The following is a 19,329-nucleotide window of genomic DNA, read 5'->3' on the forward strand; positions in this document are numbered from 1 at the left end:
GCGAGGAGTCATAAGTCCTGCGCGAGATAACAACAAAGATTGCGACATACTCGAAGCATTCTATTCGTCGTCAGCCATCTAGTAGAACGCTCCTTCGTGTTCCTCATTAGGCGTTCCTCTGCCGGTGATTGTAATGGTGATAGAAGCACACATGTAGAAGTCGCTAATGCATACTTGTGAGTGAAGATGATTGATTATAACGATAACGTGGACTCGTGTTGGCGGTGAATCTATCAAAAGCGCCCACCACCGTTAAAACCCATGTTGAAGTATGTTTCGTCACCCCAAATACCTGCATCGAAGAATCTAAGAAGGGTTAGTGGTTAGGGATTTGAAGATTAAAGAGAAGAAAGGGCTTTTACTTGTCCATGTCAAAGTCTGCGTCTCGCATAAAACCCAGGGGATCATTTGCGATGTCACCGTTCATACTTGTATCCTGATCCAGCGCTGCATAAGGGCAACCTCCAGTCTCAGGCATCGCATGCGTCGAAGAACCACCAGAGCCATCGGCCATTAGCCCATGAGTGAGACTCTGCATAGTATCTGGTGTCGGTATCCCATTGGAGGGCGTCTTTTTACCACTGATCTTGTTTACGAACCAGCTCTTAGTCAAATCCATGATCATTTCCAGCGCCCAGTAGAAATCGTGGTGGAAGGATTGCGTTCGCTTGTAAGTGCTCAGTCCTTTCATCCGATAGCAGAGAGATTCAAGGTAAAGGTCCAGACGCCCTCGTTCGTGGGCCGCTTTCACGTCCCATAGCGCTGCGGTGTGCGTGTCGCTAGGGATGCAGAGGCGCGCCAGTGTCATCACAACGACTGGGATGCGAAACCACTCTGAGAAAGCCAGGATATGATAGTTTGACGGGGGGCAAGCCAGCAACGTGTCGAAAAAGCGCTTGCAAGCTTCAAGTGTAGCGAGTAGAGCGTTCAGGCGCGTCGAGTCAGGCATGTACCCTTGATGCGAAGTTTGTGGAGCCCGAAGAGCTATGCTATGTAGCTGCATATCAGTATATGCAGAGGCAAGATCAAAAACTGTTGAAAGCATTAGAGCGCCTACCACACCATGGTCCCCATGACTTACGGATCTGATACTCGTCACTGTAGCGCTCGCGCTTCCATTGATCCAGCTGGCTTTCCAAAAACCGGAAGTTCATCGAGATGCGAGGATCTGTGATATCGAGCGCAACAGTTTCCTCGGTGAAGAAGCATTCATGTATCTGGTCGTCCAGACGTCTTATTGCAAGAAGATGCCCGATGATTGCATCCGATGGGTATTGGCGGTGATCTTGAAGATCTTTGCTACATTGACCCATGTATTCTGTATATTTGAGGAGGTTGGGTCTTTGCATCCCTGTAGCGACCCTGCGAGAGTCAGCTCATAGGATCCAGATGATAGAGCGAATGTATCAGACTTACTGAGACGACAAATAATAACAACCGAGAAATGTTCGTTGTCGCTCTAGTTGCTCCGTTACAGACAACGGCGAAGGTGACGGTCGTCCGGGGAAGTCCATAAGTGGTCGAGTTGACTTCTGGTGCAGCTCAAGGTCAAGCGCAAGTCCATTGGCTGTTGTTTGCATAAAGTATATCTGCTGAGTCTTGTGGCTGAAGACGAAGTGGTATCTGATCCGTCAGTATCCCGAACGTGGTACTAGAACACATGTTCAATACCTCGATAGATACACAAGAACACTTTGCAACAGTTGCATTGTCCTCCGCGGGCGGATGTATGTATGATCCGCCAATTCTTTTCGGTACACCCTGTCTAGATGACGCTGCAACTTGTGATTGTCCCAAGCGGCAACTGTGATGATGGCGAGGAACAACATGGGCTTGGTAGCATGTAAGTGAGCAGCAGAGAGCACATCGTCTATAGGCACAAACGGAAAAGTTATGCACATCGACCGGTAGACGCTCAATAGATTCTCTGCCTCGCCGTTGCTCAGCAGACTCTGTACCTGCTCGTCATTTATGGGAGGTTCTGACTTTCGTTGAGGACGGACTAGAAGAGTAGGTCTGGAGTCGATAGCGTCTTTGTCACCGAAGTCATGTATGTTACGCAATTGCTCGACAAAATCTCGATCATGAGCAGACTCTTCTACATCGGCTTCCGTTTCAAGGCCTGGACGAGGTGCCTCGACTGGCTCATGAATATCAGGCAGCGATGTTTGTTCCTCGAACGACTCCGGGAACATCAACCAACTTCCAGGAGCTGTGGGACGATCTCTTCCGGCAAGCTTATGGGTTCCAATCGTTGTGCGAGGTGGCCTCTCAGGTGGGGAAGTCGAGGTTCGGCCTGTATCAGTTGTGCTTGTTTTGACAAGACTGGCGACAATCCCATCAATCTTCTGCTCTACCTGGGATATACGACTCTGAAGTTTCAGAAATGGTAAGTCATCGTGAAGGACCGAGCTTACGATGGCCCGCGCACGCGACGAGGGCGACGCGGGACGTCAGCCCATATACATTCACGCTTGGCGGTGAAACATCTTATAGACCGTCAGTAAAGCATAAACCTAGACGACGAGAGCTATCGGATGAGAAGACTGCGAAATCATACCTTTGGCACGTGCCGGACTGCTCGCTTGGTAGGCATCGCGTCTTAAGCGAACGGCAACGCTGGCATGCCTGCGACACACGTGCATTCGATGGCCTCGCGGATCCGGAATCTTCAGTACTCTCCATACCGACTCCAACGGAAAGATGAGTGTGGAATGAGGATGCGAAGGACGAAGCAGCCGGCGTAGAGACAGCGGAACGGATGTAGCAGTTGCACCGATCCGATCCGACCCCACGCTAGTGACTAAATAGGGAAAGCACATGTTTCTTCTGACCTATTTCTGTGCTACAAGACCAACTTTTCGTCAACAGCAAAGCGCGCAACAATGGTACAAATTTCCTAATGATTTTCACCCTGTACTTCTGACGGCCATTTTCTCGACATGCATCGAGTTGCTTGCGCACGGTCAACTCCTAATCTAGATTGTCCCAAAATCCAGCTTCGAAGCCAACCTCCATCCGTACCACAAAGTCGCTCCAATCGTAACGAGATTTAAATGAATGCTCATCGCATGGCTCCGAGAGAACGCTCGGTTAACCCCATCCATTTCTTTGACGCCAACATGCGAATCCGCTGCGTCCTGTCGAGTCGCTAGATCGCTGAAGTCAGCACATACACAAGACGGGGGAAACTTCTCCAATAAGGATACCACATAACATACCCAGAGTCCGTCTGATCATCATCAACCTACTAGTTCTCGGACCATATACCACCGTATTTAAAACCGCCGTAGCCATAGCGACAGCAAAGGGTATCCAGTCTCCTTTGCTCTTGATTAAAGCAAGCGGGCCGTGTGGGAACGTGATTGCAGTAACACCGACCAGAGCCGATTGACAGAAGAAGTAGAGCGGGAAAACGCGCTTCTGTAACGTGGTGAATGCTTCGGGTGGTAGTGCTTGATATGCGACTTTCACCATGACGAAGCTTTGGTAGAGCTGCGTGCCGAGGAGGGTTGAATACGCGAACAGGTGGGCTGGCGCGAGAATGGCGTCAAGAATGACTGGTAAAGTGGGTAGTGAGGGCATGATGGAGAGTCGGGGCGCTTTGCAGACGTCTGAGTCGGTTTGACAGTTGATTCAACTTCTGCTCAAATGCTCCTTCTCGTGAGCAGTCGGTGTTTGATTTGACTTTGGTTGCAGCCTAGCGAGGAGGCACTGAGGCCGGAGTCGGTACGAAATGTGCATCCGATCCGTGACTTACTGAAGCATTCGGCAGCCATAACGGAGAATGGATATGAAGGGTCGTTCGACGTGATGCGACAAGTTCGATTATCAAATCCCGCATCTTACTCTGTTTCGCCTAGCATGACTACAGATTATCGGGCGTGCCTACTCTCAAAAGCCTAAGCTAAACCACAAGCGCACCAGTGCCCGTCTTATGCATCGACGGCCTCCAAACCAATAACACGAGACCTTCATGTCCCACGCCCACTCAAATGAATAATCACATATCCTACAAATTCGGGTTCGAAATATCAGCACCTCTTCGCGCCCACACCCCATCAATTCCCATATCCAGTGATCTATCTCAGGTTAGTACGAAGTCCGAAAGTACGGATGAATTCTTACCCATCGTCTTTGCGCATGACCACAGGCTTATTGTCAGAAGCCGGCGATGGGTTACGGAAAATAACGCTCTTTTCAATGCCCAATGTAAGATGAATAGCCGCTGGATCAGTGACCTGGTATTTGTCGAGGGGCTCTTGGTTGAGGAGATGAACGACGTTATTAGCGACGACTTCTGCTTGCTTCATGGCACTGCATGGTGTTAGTAACGGGTAACTGTGCAAGCGGACTATTAGGTTGAGATACTTACGGCCTTGCAGCTTTGTGTGCTGCCGTTGCGGCGATGTCTCCGAGCGAGAAAACGTTGGGGAAACGGTCATCGTTGACCTGCAAAGTGTCTTTTACGGCGATGTAGCCTTGCTCGTCGATGACGTCTGGTGACAGCGAGCGAATGATTTCAGACTGGGGAGTCATGCCGTTGCAGGTAATCTACGCTGTAGCTCAGCATTGTTACCTCTACTCGATTTGTACAGTGCTTCACTCACAGCAAGGTCAGCAGGGATCTTCGTCCCGTCCACTAATTCCACGTCAAATCTGCCTTTGTTCACGGGATAGCCGTCCTTTGGCAGTTTGACTCTTTTCCCCAGCACCAGCTTCACGCCTAGCTCGTCTGCTCTTTCTTTGACCACCTCATGCAGGCCGGGATGGAATTTATTCATCACATTATCCCGGGAGTGAACTAATGTGATGCTCTTCTCGGGATGCAGCTCCTTTGCATCAAGGGCCATTTGAACACCAACGGCGCCCGCACCGATGATGACGATCTGCTCACTACGCTCCACCTGCTCGGCATGTTTGCGCAGATAAGTCGTCCGGGAAAGTTTGTCCTCGCCTGGGACATTCGAAGGTGGGGAGAGCTTTGTGCCTGTAGCAATAGCCAAAGCAAAGTACGGAATGCTATCGACTTGCTCGCCGTCTAGCGACACTTTGCGGTCGAGCTGTATTGCAGATTTTGTGAGGCCAATTGCGGATGCTTGGACGAATGCGCCAGTTTCTCCGAGACGGCTCGGTTGGTACGGAATAAAGGCCTTGCTGGTAGGGACTTTGGTCGTTACCGCATATCGTGGAAAGGCGAAAAGATGTTGGAAGTGGCTGTTCTTTTCGACGAGCAGTACGCGGAAGCGTCCTTGAGCTGCTTTCGCAAGCTGTTCCGCGACGTTCATACCTTGGAATAATAGTTAGTGTATGGTTTTTATGCCATAGCGTTACGTATCGTGTGGATTTTGAAGAATTGAAATTACCGATAACGCTCATCTGCCTTCTCGTAATGAGTTGCTGATGAAGTCCGCATCACTTACCGACATAGCTGCCACCAATCACCACAACGTTCCTGGCCGTCATATTGTCCTTTGAATGCACGATAGATCGAGTGATGTGTCCCGAATTCTGAAATTTCAGATATACTCCAATGAGAATTACAAGAAAGCTAAAATATACAAGCAATTGCGTTCGCATGGAGTAGAACCTGTAATGCTGTCGGGAAGGTGAGATCTTATCAGATCCTCTTCCATCTGCCGATGTCGGGTCCGTCCGCTAGTTTGTCGGATTTGTGAGCGACGTGCGGAATAACTCCGAGACTGCGTTTATCCGGAGATATCGCTATAGCCACGCGGTACTTCCTCTGGGGTCTGAAGGAGTGCGAAGCTCGGTATTGAGGTTTCCTTAAGCACTCTATGCACACAGTCTTAAATATACTTGTTTGTCGTTGTCCGAAGGCAGGACTGATCTGAAAGCTTGACCTAACCTAAAGTGGTTTACCGCAGATTACTCCACATCCCGAAAACCCCTTCGTACAACACCTGGAAGTCATCGAAGTTGACATCGAAAGTCCACCCCTTTCAATGTTACATTCTGGGGGCAAACACAGGATCATAATAAGATATCGGAAGGTGTAGACGCCAATAGACGGAAGTGGGGAGGTGTCGGTACTCCGGACAGCTCAATCGTATAATAACCCGCAAATCTCTGGGGACTCCGGTATGGATAGATCAAAGGTCTCGTCGAAATATCTAGGATTTAAATTTCACTTTACTAAGTCCATGATCCCGACGTCACCATTAGGATAATCTATAAAGATGACTGGAAAGCCGCGCTTGAACGCAACACCGCACCTCTAGCTACGACCAAATAGCCAAACAGTAGAGCATATACTCATCACGAAATCCGCTAATACATTTGCAAGTCTACCCACGCTCTTGACCATGTCCCCATCCTAGCATAAGTGCAACAGCACAATACTCATACATTCATCAGTATCTCATCACAGATTGATGCCTTCATTCATGCTTACCGCTTCCGCGTCCCTCAAGAATACGCGATTTGGCTACCCATGCAAGCCTTCTCTTTTAAGATATCCAACCCGGGTTTCGAAACTACCAGCCTCACCTTGCGTGCAGCCTACCATTTCTACAGCCGGACAAGTGCGCTTCTTGGGTTGAAGTTTCACTTCAATCCGCTCGGAGATTCGATTTACGTGCGAACCTTGGTATTGGGAATGATATGTGGATTTGAGCTGCTTGAAACATTGCGGTCTAATACAAGGCGTGAGGCTTATTCTAGAATGTTAATATCCCTTTTGATATCTGATAGCTTGGCCAGACTCGGTCCGACTTACTCTCCTAGCACTCAATGTCCGGAAAAAACGGCATGCCGGAATAATCTGCAGGCGTTACAAGACGTGAAAATAGGTAGGTGAAGTTTGTCTTGGCCACGACAAGCGTTTTAGCGCTGTAATCAACGGAGACATGCAAGCTTCCCACTTAGGCAAGCCAAGTGAGCGAGTGAGTATTCTTGACGTCCAGCCTCGTTGACAATTCCCACAAGTCAGCGCCAATCACCTTACTGCACCAGACATAATAGCTCACTCAGACTGCTTCAAGTCCCACCCATCGAAGAAGGACAACAATCTCGCCACCCACCCTGCGTCCGATCCCCCACGCGGCTTTCGCCCTGCTGCACGACACCAGCGCAAGGCTGCAAGAAGGCCTCCCACTGTCATCTTTCATATAGATTGTCCGTTTCACAATCTGCGAACGACCCACGCAAGACGATCCTCGACCGAATGCTCGGAGATCGACGTGATCTCCCAGCCCCACTAACCCACTGTTGCCACCGCGTCTAAAACATCCCGCTCAGCCTTCAACGGCAGGCTAAAACGCCCGCGTCCTTACACAGAGTACCTTAGGGTAGACGACGCGCAATGAAGAGATGAAGGCGGGAGGGAATTCTAAGCGGAAGCGGAAGGTGCTGCGGCCGATACGCGTGGACTACGGAGGTAGAAGGTGACTGACGGGAAGGGCCTTCGGCGACAGATGAGGGCCGACCCGGGAGTCCCGCACGCTGAGGTGTTTACGGTAGATACGAGGGAATTGTTGGGAAAGGGAGAGAGATGGACGGACGCGCGGTGAGCTGAGAGCTAAGTCTCACATGTTGAAGGAATGACTGTAGATATGCCCAGGTGGGTAACTTGTGTAAGGCATTGTACCTGGATAAGGCGCACCGCGGACCAGTAAGGCTACGAGGTACATGGCCCGGGGACAGGTTGACAAGTCATCGAGGCGCAACCGAATACGGGACCGAAATAGGACCATGTTGAGAGCGAATCGCGCATGGCGGTGAAGCTCCGAGTATGCCAGCGGATGGTGAGTTCTTCTCGGCGCCGTGTTTTGGCCGTCGTCGTGCGCTGGATTCCAACGGTTCGTGTAATCGCTCACCCATCAGTAAGCGAACCATGCAGCACAACGTAATCTCAACGGCTGGAGCTGTGAAACTACACGTGATGACCAATGTCCTCGGACGGGTACCTCTACTGCGCAGACAAAGACACGGTTCGACAGGTGTTACAGGCAACGTTATTTCCGCGTCAGCATGCGCCGAACTGGTCTCCGCGGCACCCCTTTCGTCACGACACGACATTGCATCGTGGAGGGGAGGCGAAATAGAAGCTGCTGCAGATTGGGTTCGGCACAATGTGCCTTGTGGTATCGATTTCGGTGTACCTGTGCATGCGTCAGAGACCTCAGCCTCCACCGCGCGCAATTTCCAGTGCCGAAAAATCAGGTTATCAGGGTCTCTTGCGCCGGGCTATTCGACGGCAGGCAGAGAGTGCGAAAGACCAGGAAGCCCAGGCGAGCCGGGCGGGGTGCATGCGTGCACGAGACCCTGGTGTGCTGGTGAGCAAGAATAAGAGCGCGGACCAAGCCGGGGGCCTGTGAATGATCCACCCCATCCGGCTGGACCGCTTCACACCTGGCGCACTGGCAATCCGGTCCACCGTCTGGGCTGCTTGGGCTCGGCCGCAGCCCGGTCAAGGCTCGTTTGATGAGGATTTAAAGAGAGACCGTTTCCAGTGTTTTCGTGTCACCATTCAGTCAGTCCCGTTCGCATCCTCCCACAGCCCAAGATCGACATTTGTGACCCAAGCCAACGCTGCTCGACGCCCATTGGCCATCACATTATACACGCATACGTCGACAGGCCGTCTGCACTACTGCCGCCGCCCAACCTTGGACGGATTAGGCGGGTTTAACAACGGGCGAGACCCAACTAGCCCAACCGAAGCCCTGCATCCCTAGTATCTCAGAACGACATCATCGGGCATCACGCATTATATATATCATATCAGTCTCCCTCCGACGCGGCACGCTTCGCCCTCAGATCTCCCGACGCCCGCTGGACCACGCTGCAACTCTACAACGCTCCACAATTGCCTAGTCTACAACTGTCTACAACTGTCTACAACTCTTCACAACACTTCACAACACTTGACGCCCTTCAGCACAACCTCAACTACCACACACACACACACACACACACACACACACAAACACACAATGTTCTCCTGCGTCAACTACGAGCGCGGCTGCCGAGGCCGCTGCAACGCTCTAAACGGCCGCTGCGACTCCTGCATCACCCTCAACCTCCAATCCATCCGCACCAACAGCTCGTCATCCATATCGTCGGTCAACAGCCAGCCCGCAGCCGCCTACTCGGCCATGACATCGTCCTTCGCCTCGCTCGCCGCTGCATCGCTCAACCGCGGCCGGTAGCCTGCCGAAAGCCAATTTTACTCGGCTGCAAAAGTACAGGATAGGCTTAACGACTTGATATGACGATACCACTTAGCGACATTGTTCACATCGTGGACGGTACCCACTCGAAGCATTTCCGGAGGATTAGCGAAGCATTTACACGGATTTTTCACTTTTATTTTATTTGGCTTCGAATCGTTGATTGGGATTGATTGATTGAATTAGCGTTTTTCGTTACCTTCGGATGGATACCAGGTGACTCTACTTTACTTTGCGGGAGTTTTCACAGGAAGCGACGGCGTCGATGGGCCGGCTCGCGAGGCCGCAGCCTTGTTTACTCCACGGATTTACTTCCGGGAGGACGGGACGGGATGGGATGGGATGGGATTGGATTGAATTGTCTTGGATTGTTCTTTACACGGCGCCGCTCGCTGCAGGCACAGTCTCGGACGCATTGTTTAGTTCGCTTTTTGACTTCCACAATACCACACGCTATTGGACTTCACATGCTCAAACATCTACTCCTTTGAGCTTCACATGTTTGTTTCAACATCTGCATCTTACAGCCCTGTGTGACTCTAGGAGAGGGAACTGGAAACCCGACCCCAAAGCGTGCGTTACATGCGCGTTGCACAAACACCAGCTTCACATGACTGCACGCGCGTCCGTCTGCATCCTGACACGAAGCGCGGAGCTCGCTGCACAGCACCGTCGCACAAGAAACACCCCGGCCGTGGGATTTCGATGCGGATCTCAGAATTCGCTGCGCATCTTGCATCGTTGAACCCCACCACCCCACCCCAACTCAGAAACCTCCTCACAAGGCCATCCATCTATCTTCCAGCGCATTCCACGACCCATACCCCAGGCCTCACTCTCCAGCCCAATACCACTCTTACCAAAACAAAACAAAAAAACACCCCATTTCACTCACACAAGCTAATCCTCCGTCCTCTTCGCCCGCCCCACCTCCTTCACACAGGACACAGGCCCCCATAGCCATAACAGTAGCGCCCGCCTACCAGCCCGCAAGACGGCTGCCGATCCCACAATCCAGACCCCGAAAATCCCCTCCCACCGAGATTCTCACGCCCTGACTGCCCTCGCGCAACTGGCCAGAGCGATCGAAGCTCACAGCGGGGATCGGAAACCGGGCAAGCACGCGCGCGCAAGCCAGGGGTGCAACGGGCGGGCGCATCTGCGCGCGGGCTGCACGGTGACGCATGTGGCGCTGGGCCCTTGGCGGGCCGCTAACACAGTGCTCTGGAAGGTACCAGAGGTGAAGGGCATGGTAGATGGTGGGGCAGAGGGGAGGTCTGGAAAGGGCTGTGGAGAACGGCGTCCAGGGCGGGCTTGCCGGGAGTTTTGTTTTGGCCGGGTTGCTTCGAGCGAGTGCTAAGGTGGGAAGATGAAGCGTGTGATGAAGGGATTTGGCGAGGTGGGGGTTGTGCGACGGTGGTGGAATGGGCTGGAATGTGTTTCGGATCGTTAGATCAGATCAGGCCACTGGGTTGGAGAAAATAGCAGGCGGAAACGGAAAATCCGGTGGTGTTTGGAGGTCCGATCTAGAATGGCAGGTACTATGGACGCTGCTTCCGCGGGTGGCTTCCGCGGGTTGCTTCCATGCTGCACCGTACCTACAGCTCAGCCTCCACGTCCATCTCAGAACGCAGTACTGTTCATGCAGTATAATACTATGAGATGTATATATTTATCATCTACAAGCTTCCGTGGCGCAATCACAGTCTGCAAAACGACCAAAAAGAGGTTCAAGAGTGCCGTTTGAGGAAGCTGACGTGCAGAAACAGGAAATTAGCCTGCTTCTTCTACATGGGGCAACACAGCATCGCCTACTAATCCAATGTCCATTGCAGTATTATAGATTGCCGACGTCCAGTACAGGTTATTCCGATGATGATCTTCTGTAGTAGACAATGTCACTCTGACCTGTGCCATGCAGTAGACAACATCGCATTGTGAATGTGCGCCGATCCGGCATGTTGCGGTCAAACATAGCACACCTTGACCATGTAATAGGTGGGTATAGCATGACCGATTTGAACCTCTGACCGAGGGTTTCCAGTCCCACTGTGCGCCAACGCTGCACGCTATTTGCGCCATGCAGGTTCGTAACCTTCTCAGGGTCGAGTCGTGGACCCCACCTCAAGTTGTAAAGCCAACGACGTCACCTTGCATTGTGGCATATACCGGCGCAATATTGGAATGAAGCAATTCGGATTGTGCCGGAGGTATCGTGAAGTCGGAGCCAACGCCGAATGCCTGGGCCCCGGCGATGCGTCCCATGCATGTATTTGAACCGGATCGAGAAAGCTTGGTTGCTAAGCACGCGTTGATATGTCAGGCTAGGCCATTTTCCTGCAGATACCGCTGTGAAAACGCTGTATCCGGGCTCTCTGCCGTATGTCTCCTCATGCGCGTGCGGCAGAGGCCTGGCGACTTCAGACCGCTTTGCGGAGAATAGATGACTTTAAAGCGATCGCCGCACATCGCGTGATCTCCCCGAAAAGGCGCCGCATCGTGATATCGCGGTCGAGACCGCAGTCACAGAACCTCCTCTCACCAGCTACACCCACATCGACCCAGCACGCCGACACAAAGCTGGCTCTGAAGCACCTAATCGGACCGTCTCCCCTGTATCAGACAGACTTGGAAATCACATGAAGCTATCTTCGAAGCCAGCTGGCCAGGTAGAATGTCGCCAACGCAGCGCCTAGAACAACGGCTATCGCGGCGTTGCCCTTCTTCGTCAATGCCAGATAGGATAGTACGCCCACGATGATCTCATATCGTCTTCCAGCATCTCTCCTGGCCTTCCATTCAGGGTTTATGGGAAAAGGAGGGTTCGAGCGGATGTCCCGTGCATCTGTAGGCAGAGCTTTGTCGTCGACGCGTACAGATAATGCCACTGGACGGTGGTCGGATGTAGGTTGAACTGGCAAAGCGGTATATATTTGCGGTTCGAGCTGCGATGCAGATGCAGGGCTTGGTAGGTATAGTATCCGGTCGCACCATGACGGGTAGCGGTGAATCGCCCATTCCCAGCTGGCTTCAGAGCCTGATGCAGATCGTGCCTTGTCCTTGCGTAACGAATACTTGTAGGTTGGGGGAAAATCGATCGGTAGTTCTTCGAGTCCGTGCAGTGTGTGGTGTGCTTTTCTTTCTCTGTTTAGTTGGTCTGTCTTGAGCAAATGCGAAAAGTGTTCTGGTAACTCATCAGAGGCTGAGGGCTGAGGATAAGTCTGGTGTGCGTCCGGACCAGGTGAAGAGTCGTGCGTCCTGTAGTTGAGGTCTCCAGCAACAAAAAGATGACTGCCAGGATGGAACAGGCCGGTCCTTCCTGCAGGAGCTTCTCCAGATGCCCATAGGGGAGCTTCCTCGCTATAGCTGTACACAGAGTCACTATCGGTTGCGAAGACCATGTTGCGCACAAGATCCTCCCAGTTCTGGTTTCTTAAGGCGACCTCCTTCTCATGAGGTGCTAGATGAGCTGCAACGAAGCTTATATTCAGCATCACGTCGGAACCCGGTCGTGACACGCCGATGCGCATTGCAACGGCACCTTTATTGCCCATGTTCCACACTCCAACACCAGCACCTGCCGCTTGAATATACTGTATTCTCTCGAGGAACCTGGGTTTTGCAAAGATCATCAGCGCCGTCATGCCCAGGCTACGGGTAGCCACGTGTTCGAGCCGTTCACTGCCATGGCTGTGGAGGTCTGCGGCGAGGTGGACAGTCGTCGATATGCGATCGAAATAGGGTTTCAGGTATGAGCCTCCGAGGAAGCTGTATGCGATTGGCGCGACCTCCTGCAGACTGAGTGCGAGAACATCTGGCACGGCGGCAGCCTTTGGCAGCGCATCAAATAACGCTGGTGCGAGGGTCTCAGGGTTTACGAGGTGCCTCGCACAATTGAATGTCAATAGATAGGCGTCTATCATCGTCAAGCACAGTGTGGAGTGCTGACAGGCCTGAGTCAGCGGATGGGGAAATTGTTGAGAGCGATCGTCATGTCCGCTGCCGCCACATGGAGGATTGGCAGTGACAAGACGCGTGATCCGATGATACTTACCTCTTCGCTCTAGTCCTACGTACGACAATGCTGATCAAACTTGGAGACGAGCGAGTAGTCACACAGCGCGGAGCTGTCACAATAACAAACGGTGTGCGTGATCGAATGGTGGGGCACGCGCAGCAATGTTTCCCAGGGACCAACTGGTGTCCAGGTGTATAGCGACGTGTATTGTATCGTGCAACGAGTTATTGCAAGGTCGTCCGAAAAGGAAGAAAGCTCTGGTTGCGAATTGTAAGGCGAAGGAAGACTGTTGGGTTGCTTGTGAAGAGAGAAGTGCGGTCAAAGCTCCTTCTCCACGGGGAAGCTACAAGCTCCCTGATACGTCATCGCGTACCACCGCCATTCGGAGCACGATGCATACCAAAGCTTTGAAAGGAATAATAAATCCGGGGCATTGTGAGGCCCACGTCTTGTTTTCTGTCAACCCATACGTTTCTCTGCGTCAATTCAGCTCCCGCGCCTCCATTGTACGACATCACTGGAGTTGTGCATTGATTCCAAGCCGCCTAGCTCCGAACGGCAGACTTATGCACAGGTGAGCTCACGATAGCTGAATCCTTTGTTTTTCTTGGAGCCCCCCACGTTTCACGTTTCATCAGAAACTTCATCCGCACTCATCCTACGCTCTGGCATCCTCGCTGCAATGTTCAAATCACAGATTCTTCGCCAATTCGCACGCTCTGCCCTTGTGCAAGCTCCGCGAGCAGCAACTCGAGCTCCGCACAATGCTGTAGGCTCGGCCAGACCGTTTTCATCCGCACCAATCCGCCTCGACAAGGACTCGAGACCGGAAGACGACATTGAAAATGCGACAACATCCAGTGAACCTGGTGCGAGTGGTGATCATGAGGGGACGTATGCGCGTACACAAGATGATATTCGTGTCGAGTACCCCGAAGAGAAAGACCTACCTCGTTCTCTGCCAGTACAAGGCCGCGGAGGATACCACTTCAAGCGGACGCTGGCTTCCTTCTCTTTGGATGGACGTGTGGGCGTTGTGACCGGTGGTGCCAGAGGTTTGGGGTTGGTGATGGCCCAGGCCCTGGTCGCTAGCGGAGCCGATGTCGCTCTTGTGGACATGAACAGGGACGAAGCTCAGAAGTCTGCTCAGCAACTTGTTGACACATTCAAGGAAGAGAACCCAGGAGCTGATAAGTATGACTGTCCCTCCGACTTACGCGTTCTCGCTAATGCCATTGTCAGATTGCCTAAGGTCACGGCACATTTCTGCGATGTCTCGAGCCCAACGTCCGTGAATCAATCCCTGGCAGACATCTTGAAGGCGCACGGCAAGGTAGATAACCTCGTCACCTCTGCCGGCTTCACGGAAAACTACAATGCCATTGACTACCCCCACGACCGGATGCAGAAGCTCTGGGGAGTCAACGTTGACGGCACCTACTTATACGCTGTAGCGGTCGCGAAACACTTGATGGAGAGGCAGGCACAGGGAAGCATCGTCATGATTGGTAGCATGTCTGGTTCTATCGTCAATGTTCCCCAGCCGCAAGCGCCATACAACGCTGCGAAGGCCGCTGTACGACATCTGGCATCGAGCTTGGCTGTTGAGTGGGCGCATGCGGGCATCCGTGTGAACTGCATCTCTCCTGGATACATGCTCACAGCTCTGTTAGTATGCGCCGAAATTTCGAGGGGAAGCATGTTAATACTTTGACAGGACCAAGAAGATCCTCGATGACAACCCGGAGCTTCAGAAGAAGTGGACGTCTTTGATCCCAGTAGGCAAGATGGGCCGACCGGAAGATCTCATGGGCGCTGTTACATTCCTTTCTAGCGACGCAAGTCTCTACGTTACTGTTAGTACTCTTGAATCTGCTCAAATGCGCATCACTAACAATGTTTTAGGGCGCTGATCTGAGGGTGGATGGAGCTTACACTTGCACGTAAGCATCGCGAGTTCATCAAGTCGATAGCTACAGTAAAAGTATCCGCAAACATGTCGGGGACCCTTGTCGGGCTTCAGGTCTCCCCGCTTGATTTGCATTTGTCTGTTTGGAGTTAGGTCTAGAGCGTGCATCACTTTAAATTGAGAAGCGTAGAAATGCAGCAATATCGCACATTCCTCGTCACAGCTGAAAAGTGCCAGACGAATTCACAAAGTGACACATACTCCTGTGGCCAGATGCACACAAGTGACTGCTGGAACATCAGAAGATAGTGGCCCATCGAATTACTGAACATGTTCTGTATTCTTTAATAAGCGCAAACAAGCTTTTGCGGCCCGTGCCCGCCTGGACGCCGCAGGTGCGACACCTCCAGATCAGCCCTACCAAGCCACTGCGACATCCGACCCCTACGCTGAGCGCTGAAGCTTCACAATGAAGCTGAAGCCTGACTCATAACTCGCATAGATACACGTTACTTTCGCATCCGCGTTTGTGTCCCACGAAAATGTTCAATATCTCGAACCTGGTGCAGAAAGCGCAGCAGTTCATCGAACCGACCCTGAACATAGCCACCGGGCCCGCAACCACTGCCGACCGGCGTCCCTCCAAAGCAAACCTCTTCCGCCACCAATTTCGCCTGCCAGACTCGCAGAATCCGCTTCAAGAGATTACAGCAGAGCTTACGCTATCGCCCCACCACTCGACGAGGGGCTCTGGTGATACACCCCCGGAGAAGGACCGCAGCCAGGGCAATCACTATGTGGGCAAGCTGCACCTCAGCGAGCAGTACCTCTGCTTCTCGACGCAGGGGTCTTCTTTCCTTAACACCGCCAGCCTGAGCTCTTCGAGCAGTTACACTGGGCAGACACACGGTGCGGGGCCTGCGGGGAATGGCTTCACGTTGCCGCTATGCGCTATTCGCAGGGTGGAGCGGCTGCATAGCCAGAGCTACATGTTCGCCCTGGCCATAACGACTTGGAATGGAAGTCCTGATCCGAAAGGGAAGGCCCCTAGCGGACAGAAGCTCACCATCCAGCTTGCGGGCAGCCGGCAAGCCTGTGAGCGCTTCTGCGATGGCCTCAAGAAAGGACTCAGGGAAGGTGTGAAGGAAGTCGAGAACCTGCGAACAGTCGTCCGCGAATCTTATTCCGAATACCTGCTTCTTACGGATGGCGAAGACAAGAAGACTGTTGGAGAAGACAAGAAGGCGGAGAGGGAGCATCCTGACACAGGGCTGGGGTTGATCTTCAGATATCCTGGCAATGCAAGGAAGCTAAGGGATGCGACAAAAATCAGACTCTGGAAAGAGTATCTTCGAGGTACCAAATGCCTCCCGAAACGCAGAGTGCAGGCTAACAGACATTGCAGAAAACGGACGGAGCGCTACGCTCATTCGACAGCCCACCTTCCATAAACTCATACGAGTCGGCCTTCCGAACAGATTAAGAGGCGAGATGTGGGGACTGGCGTCAGGCTCATTTTTTCTGCAACTACAAAACCCACGGCTGTATACTGAGACGCTCGCCAAATACTCAGGGCGGGAATCTCTGGCTATAGATGAGATTGAAAAAGATCTAAACAGAAGTTTACCCGAATACCCGGGTTTCCAAAGCGAAGAAGGCATTGGTCGACTGCGACGGGTCTTGACCGCTTACAGCTGGACCAACGAAGAGGTCGGCTATTGCCAGGCGATGAACATCGTCGTGGCAGCATTGCTGATGTATGTATCTATCCCCATCCTGAGATCACATCTGCTGACCCTAGAAGATACTTGTCAGAGCCGCAAGCCTTCTTCCTTCTCTCCATACTGTGTGACCGCCTTTTACCTGGTTACTACTCCCAGACCATGTATGGCACCTTGCTTGATCAGCGCGTTTTTGAGTCGCTTGTGGAGAAGACAATGCCTATTTTGTGGGATCACCTGGTCAAGTCTGACGTGCAGCTATCTGTTGTATCTTTGCCGTGGTTCCTTTCTCTTTACATCAACTCTATGCCGCTTATCTTTGCTTTCCGCGTACTAGACGTTTTCTTCCTTGAAGGCCCGAAGGTCTTATTCCAAATCGGTCTGGCCATCCTACGTATTAACGGCGAAGAGCTCTTGGATGCAGCGGACGATGGAGCCTTCATCTCAGTACTCAAGTCATATTTCGCGCGACTGGATGAGTCTGCGCACCCTAAGTCTGAGAACCCAAAGCTACGGGCGGTCACTAGGTTTCAAGAGTTGATGGTCGTGGCATTCAAGGAATTTGCTGGCATTACACAAAATACCATTTCTGAGCAACGATCGAAGCATAAGGATGCCGTGCTCGAGAACATTGAGAGCTTTACCAAACGGACATCGATACGAAATCTTGGGCCGGAAAGTAAAAAGTTGAGCGTTAATGACCTAGGCTTTTTGTACGATAAGTTTTACGCTGTACTGTACGACCGGCAACAACGAGCAGAAATCATGCAGCAAGATGCCGAGAGAAAGGCCAGGAAGGGTGGAATTAAAGCGGCTGAGATAGTGACTGGATTCTCATCCTCGAGCATTGAGAAGGGTAGAGTTGCTCTTGGTCCCAGTCCCACTCAGATGGACTACGATGCGTTTAGAGAATTCCTAGCTGGTACGTTTGCATCGGCGCTCCGTTGATCTCTTCAGACGTATGCTGACGTACTTGTAGGACTCACAAAATGGGCAATAACAGACTCTCCCAGCTCGCCACCCGAGAAGAATGGTACCCAGTCTCCGCACTCGTACTTCGGCGGCAGCATGAGGAGCAAGCCGCCAATGTCGCCGTGGGGTTCTGGCCCTGAACCCACAGATCACGACTTTATGCGACGGCTTTTCAGACGCTGGGATGTAGACATGTCCGACTCATTGTCTCTCCAGAACGTTGTCGCAGGATTCGCTGCTGTCAAAGGCTCTACGGATATCATGTCAAACATCAGCTACTTCTTCGAGCTTTATGATGATGATGGAGATGGCAGGGTCGACCGTGAAGGCATCCTCAGGATCTCAGAAGCCCTCCTGTTCCTCTCCAGAAGAGGCTTTGATGGATCTGTCAGTCCAACACCGTCTATGAGCGACGCTCGCTCTATTCACAGCCAACACGATCGAGGCACTCGCGACGAGCAGTTCCTGAGTAGCGTGTCCGCTTTCATACGAAGATGTTTCGAATACGCAGATCCGGATCATCCTTCGAATCAGGACAACAGAGCAGTTGACGAAGTCAAGGATGACCTTGACAGTTTCGCGATTGGCGGCGACGATGAAGACGACCTCATTGACCTTGGGACCGAGCCTAACACGCCGACTGCCACAAACCCAGAAGGCCCGACAGCCTCAGAGACGGAACCAATGACTTCTTCAGAGGGAGAGGGAAAGGCGAGCAGCGAGTCAGATCCGTCAGGAAAACCCGACAAGGCAACAGCTGCAAACGCCGCTCTTGATCCTAACAAACCTCTTTACATCACGTTGCCCACATTCCGCATGGTGATACTGGCCGACGAGAATCTCGAACAATTCTTCGAAGTTGGTTTCTCTGCGTCCTTCCACCTCGCTGACGCGCCATCCCCCTCTCAGTTCTCTGCGTCAAACTTGACCACGTTCTCCAACGCAAGCCAACAAGTCGCGGCCAATTCATCTGGCATGAGCGGCGTTGTCGGTGGAGCAGGCGCCGGAGTCGTGCCTCCCGGGAAAGGTCTGCGAGGCATGTTGGACAACATTGTCAGTGATGGCATGCGTGTTGCTGCAGAAGTCAGAAGGAGGATGGACGAAGCCTCACAGGAGATGGACAAGGAGGCAAGGCATGGACGCGACGACGAAGAGGAAGAGGATGAAGCCGAGGCCGGGCAAGGCAAGGATATAGATTTACTGGAAGGCGCAGAAACGGCGGATGTGGATACGACGAAGGGTACAGCGCCGGATCTGCTGACACCTGTCGGTGGGCCAAGTTCGGGAGAACTTAAGCCAACGATGGATCGCAGAGCCAGTGATGCCAGTCAACAGACGATGTTTAAACAATAGACTTGCGTTTTACTTGGTCTGGCATAGGAGTTCAATGGGGTCTGTGGCTTGATATCATGTGGATGAGGTTTGTTTATGTCTGTAGCAGCTTGGCCTTGATTACGCACTAGCATTTACGTATCAAGATTTGCCCTCTCCCTCTTGCAATCGTTATCGGTACGT

General features: G+C 52.3%; 5 protein-coding genes across 5 annotated transcripts; 2 read left to right on the top strand and 3 right to left on the bottom strand.

Annotated features, from left to right (window-relative positions):
- Nucleotides 1-358: 358 nt before the first annotated feature.
- N0V89_003434 (uncharacterized protein) lies at nt 359-3,585 on the bottom strand (the record flags this gene model as incomplete). The annotated part of the gene is made up of 5 exons (XM_056212236.1): nt 359-1,032; nt 1,082-1,362; nt 1,417-1,623; nt 1,672-2,357; nt 3,274-3,585. The coding sequence occupies 5 exons, from the start codon at nt 3,583-3,585 to the stop codon at nt 359-361; spliced, it is 2,160 nt and encodes a 719-aa protein (XP_056072544.1).
- Nucleotides 3,586-4,124: 539 nt separating this feature from the next.
- On the bottom strand, nt 4,125-5,466 carry N0V89_003435 (uncharacterized protein; the record flags this gene model as incomplete). Its single annotated transcript, XM_056212237.1, has 4 exons — nt 4,125-4,317; nt 4,376-4,554; nt 4,611-5,290; nt 5,424-5,466. 4 exons carry the CDS (start codon nt 5,464-5,466, stop codon nt 4,125-4,127), a joined length of 1,095 nt encoding a protein of 364 aa, XP_056072545.1.
- A 6,373-nt stretch (nt 5,467-11,839) lies between these two features.
- On the bottom strand, nt 11,840-13,117 carry N0V89_003436 (uncharacterized protein; the record flags this gene model as incomplete). Its single annotated transcript, XM_056212238.1, has 1 exon — nt 11,840-13,117. The coding sequence occupies one exon, from the start codon at nt 13,115-13,117 to the stop codon at nt 11,840-11,842; it is 1,278 nt and encodes a 425-aa protein (XP_056072546.1).
- A 777-nt stretch (nt 13,118-13,894) lies between these two features.
- N0V89_003437 (uncharacterized protein) lies at nt 13,895-15,159 on the top strand (the record flags this gene model as incomplete). The annotated part of the gene is made up of 4 exons (XM_056212239.1): nt 13,895-14,406; nt 14,455-14,880; nt 14,930-15,068; nt 15,118-15,159. The coding sequence occupies 4 exons, from the start codon at nt 13,895-13,897 to the stop codon at nt 15,157-15,159; spliced, it is 1,119 nt and encodes a 372-aa protein (XP_056072547.1).
- Nucleotides 15,160-15,663: 504 nt separating this feature from the next.
- On the top strand, nt 15,664-19,167 carry GYP2 (GTPase activating protein (GAP); the record flags this gene model as incomplete). The annotated part of the gene is made up of 4 exons (XM_056212240.1): nt 15,664-16,477; nt 16,527-16,878; nt 16,926-17,764; nt 17,822-19,167. 4 exons carry the CDS (start codon nt 15,664-15,666, stop codon nt 19,165-19,167), a joined length of 3,351 nt encoding a protein of 1,116 aa, XP_056072548.1.
- Nucleotides 19,168-19,329: the final 162 nt, after the last annotated feature.

The sequence above is a fragment of the Didymosphaeria variabile genome (genome assembly GCF_027946475.1).
Source record: "Didymosphaeria variabile strain IMI 356815 chromosome Unknown scaffold_3, whole genome shotgun sequence".
In the NCBI taxonomy this organism is placed as follows: Eukaryota; Fungi; Ascomycota; class Dothideomycetes; order Pleosporales; family Didymosphaeriaceae; genus Didymosphaeria; species Didymosphaeria variabile.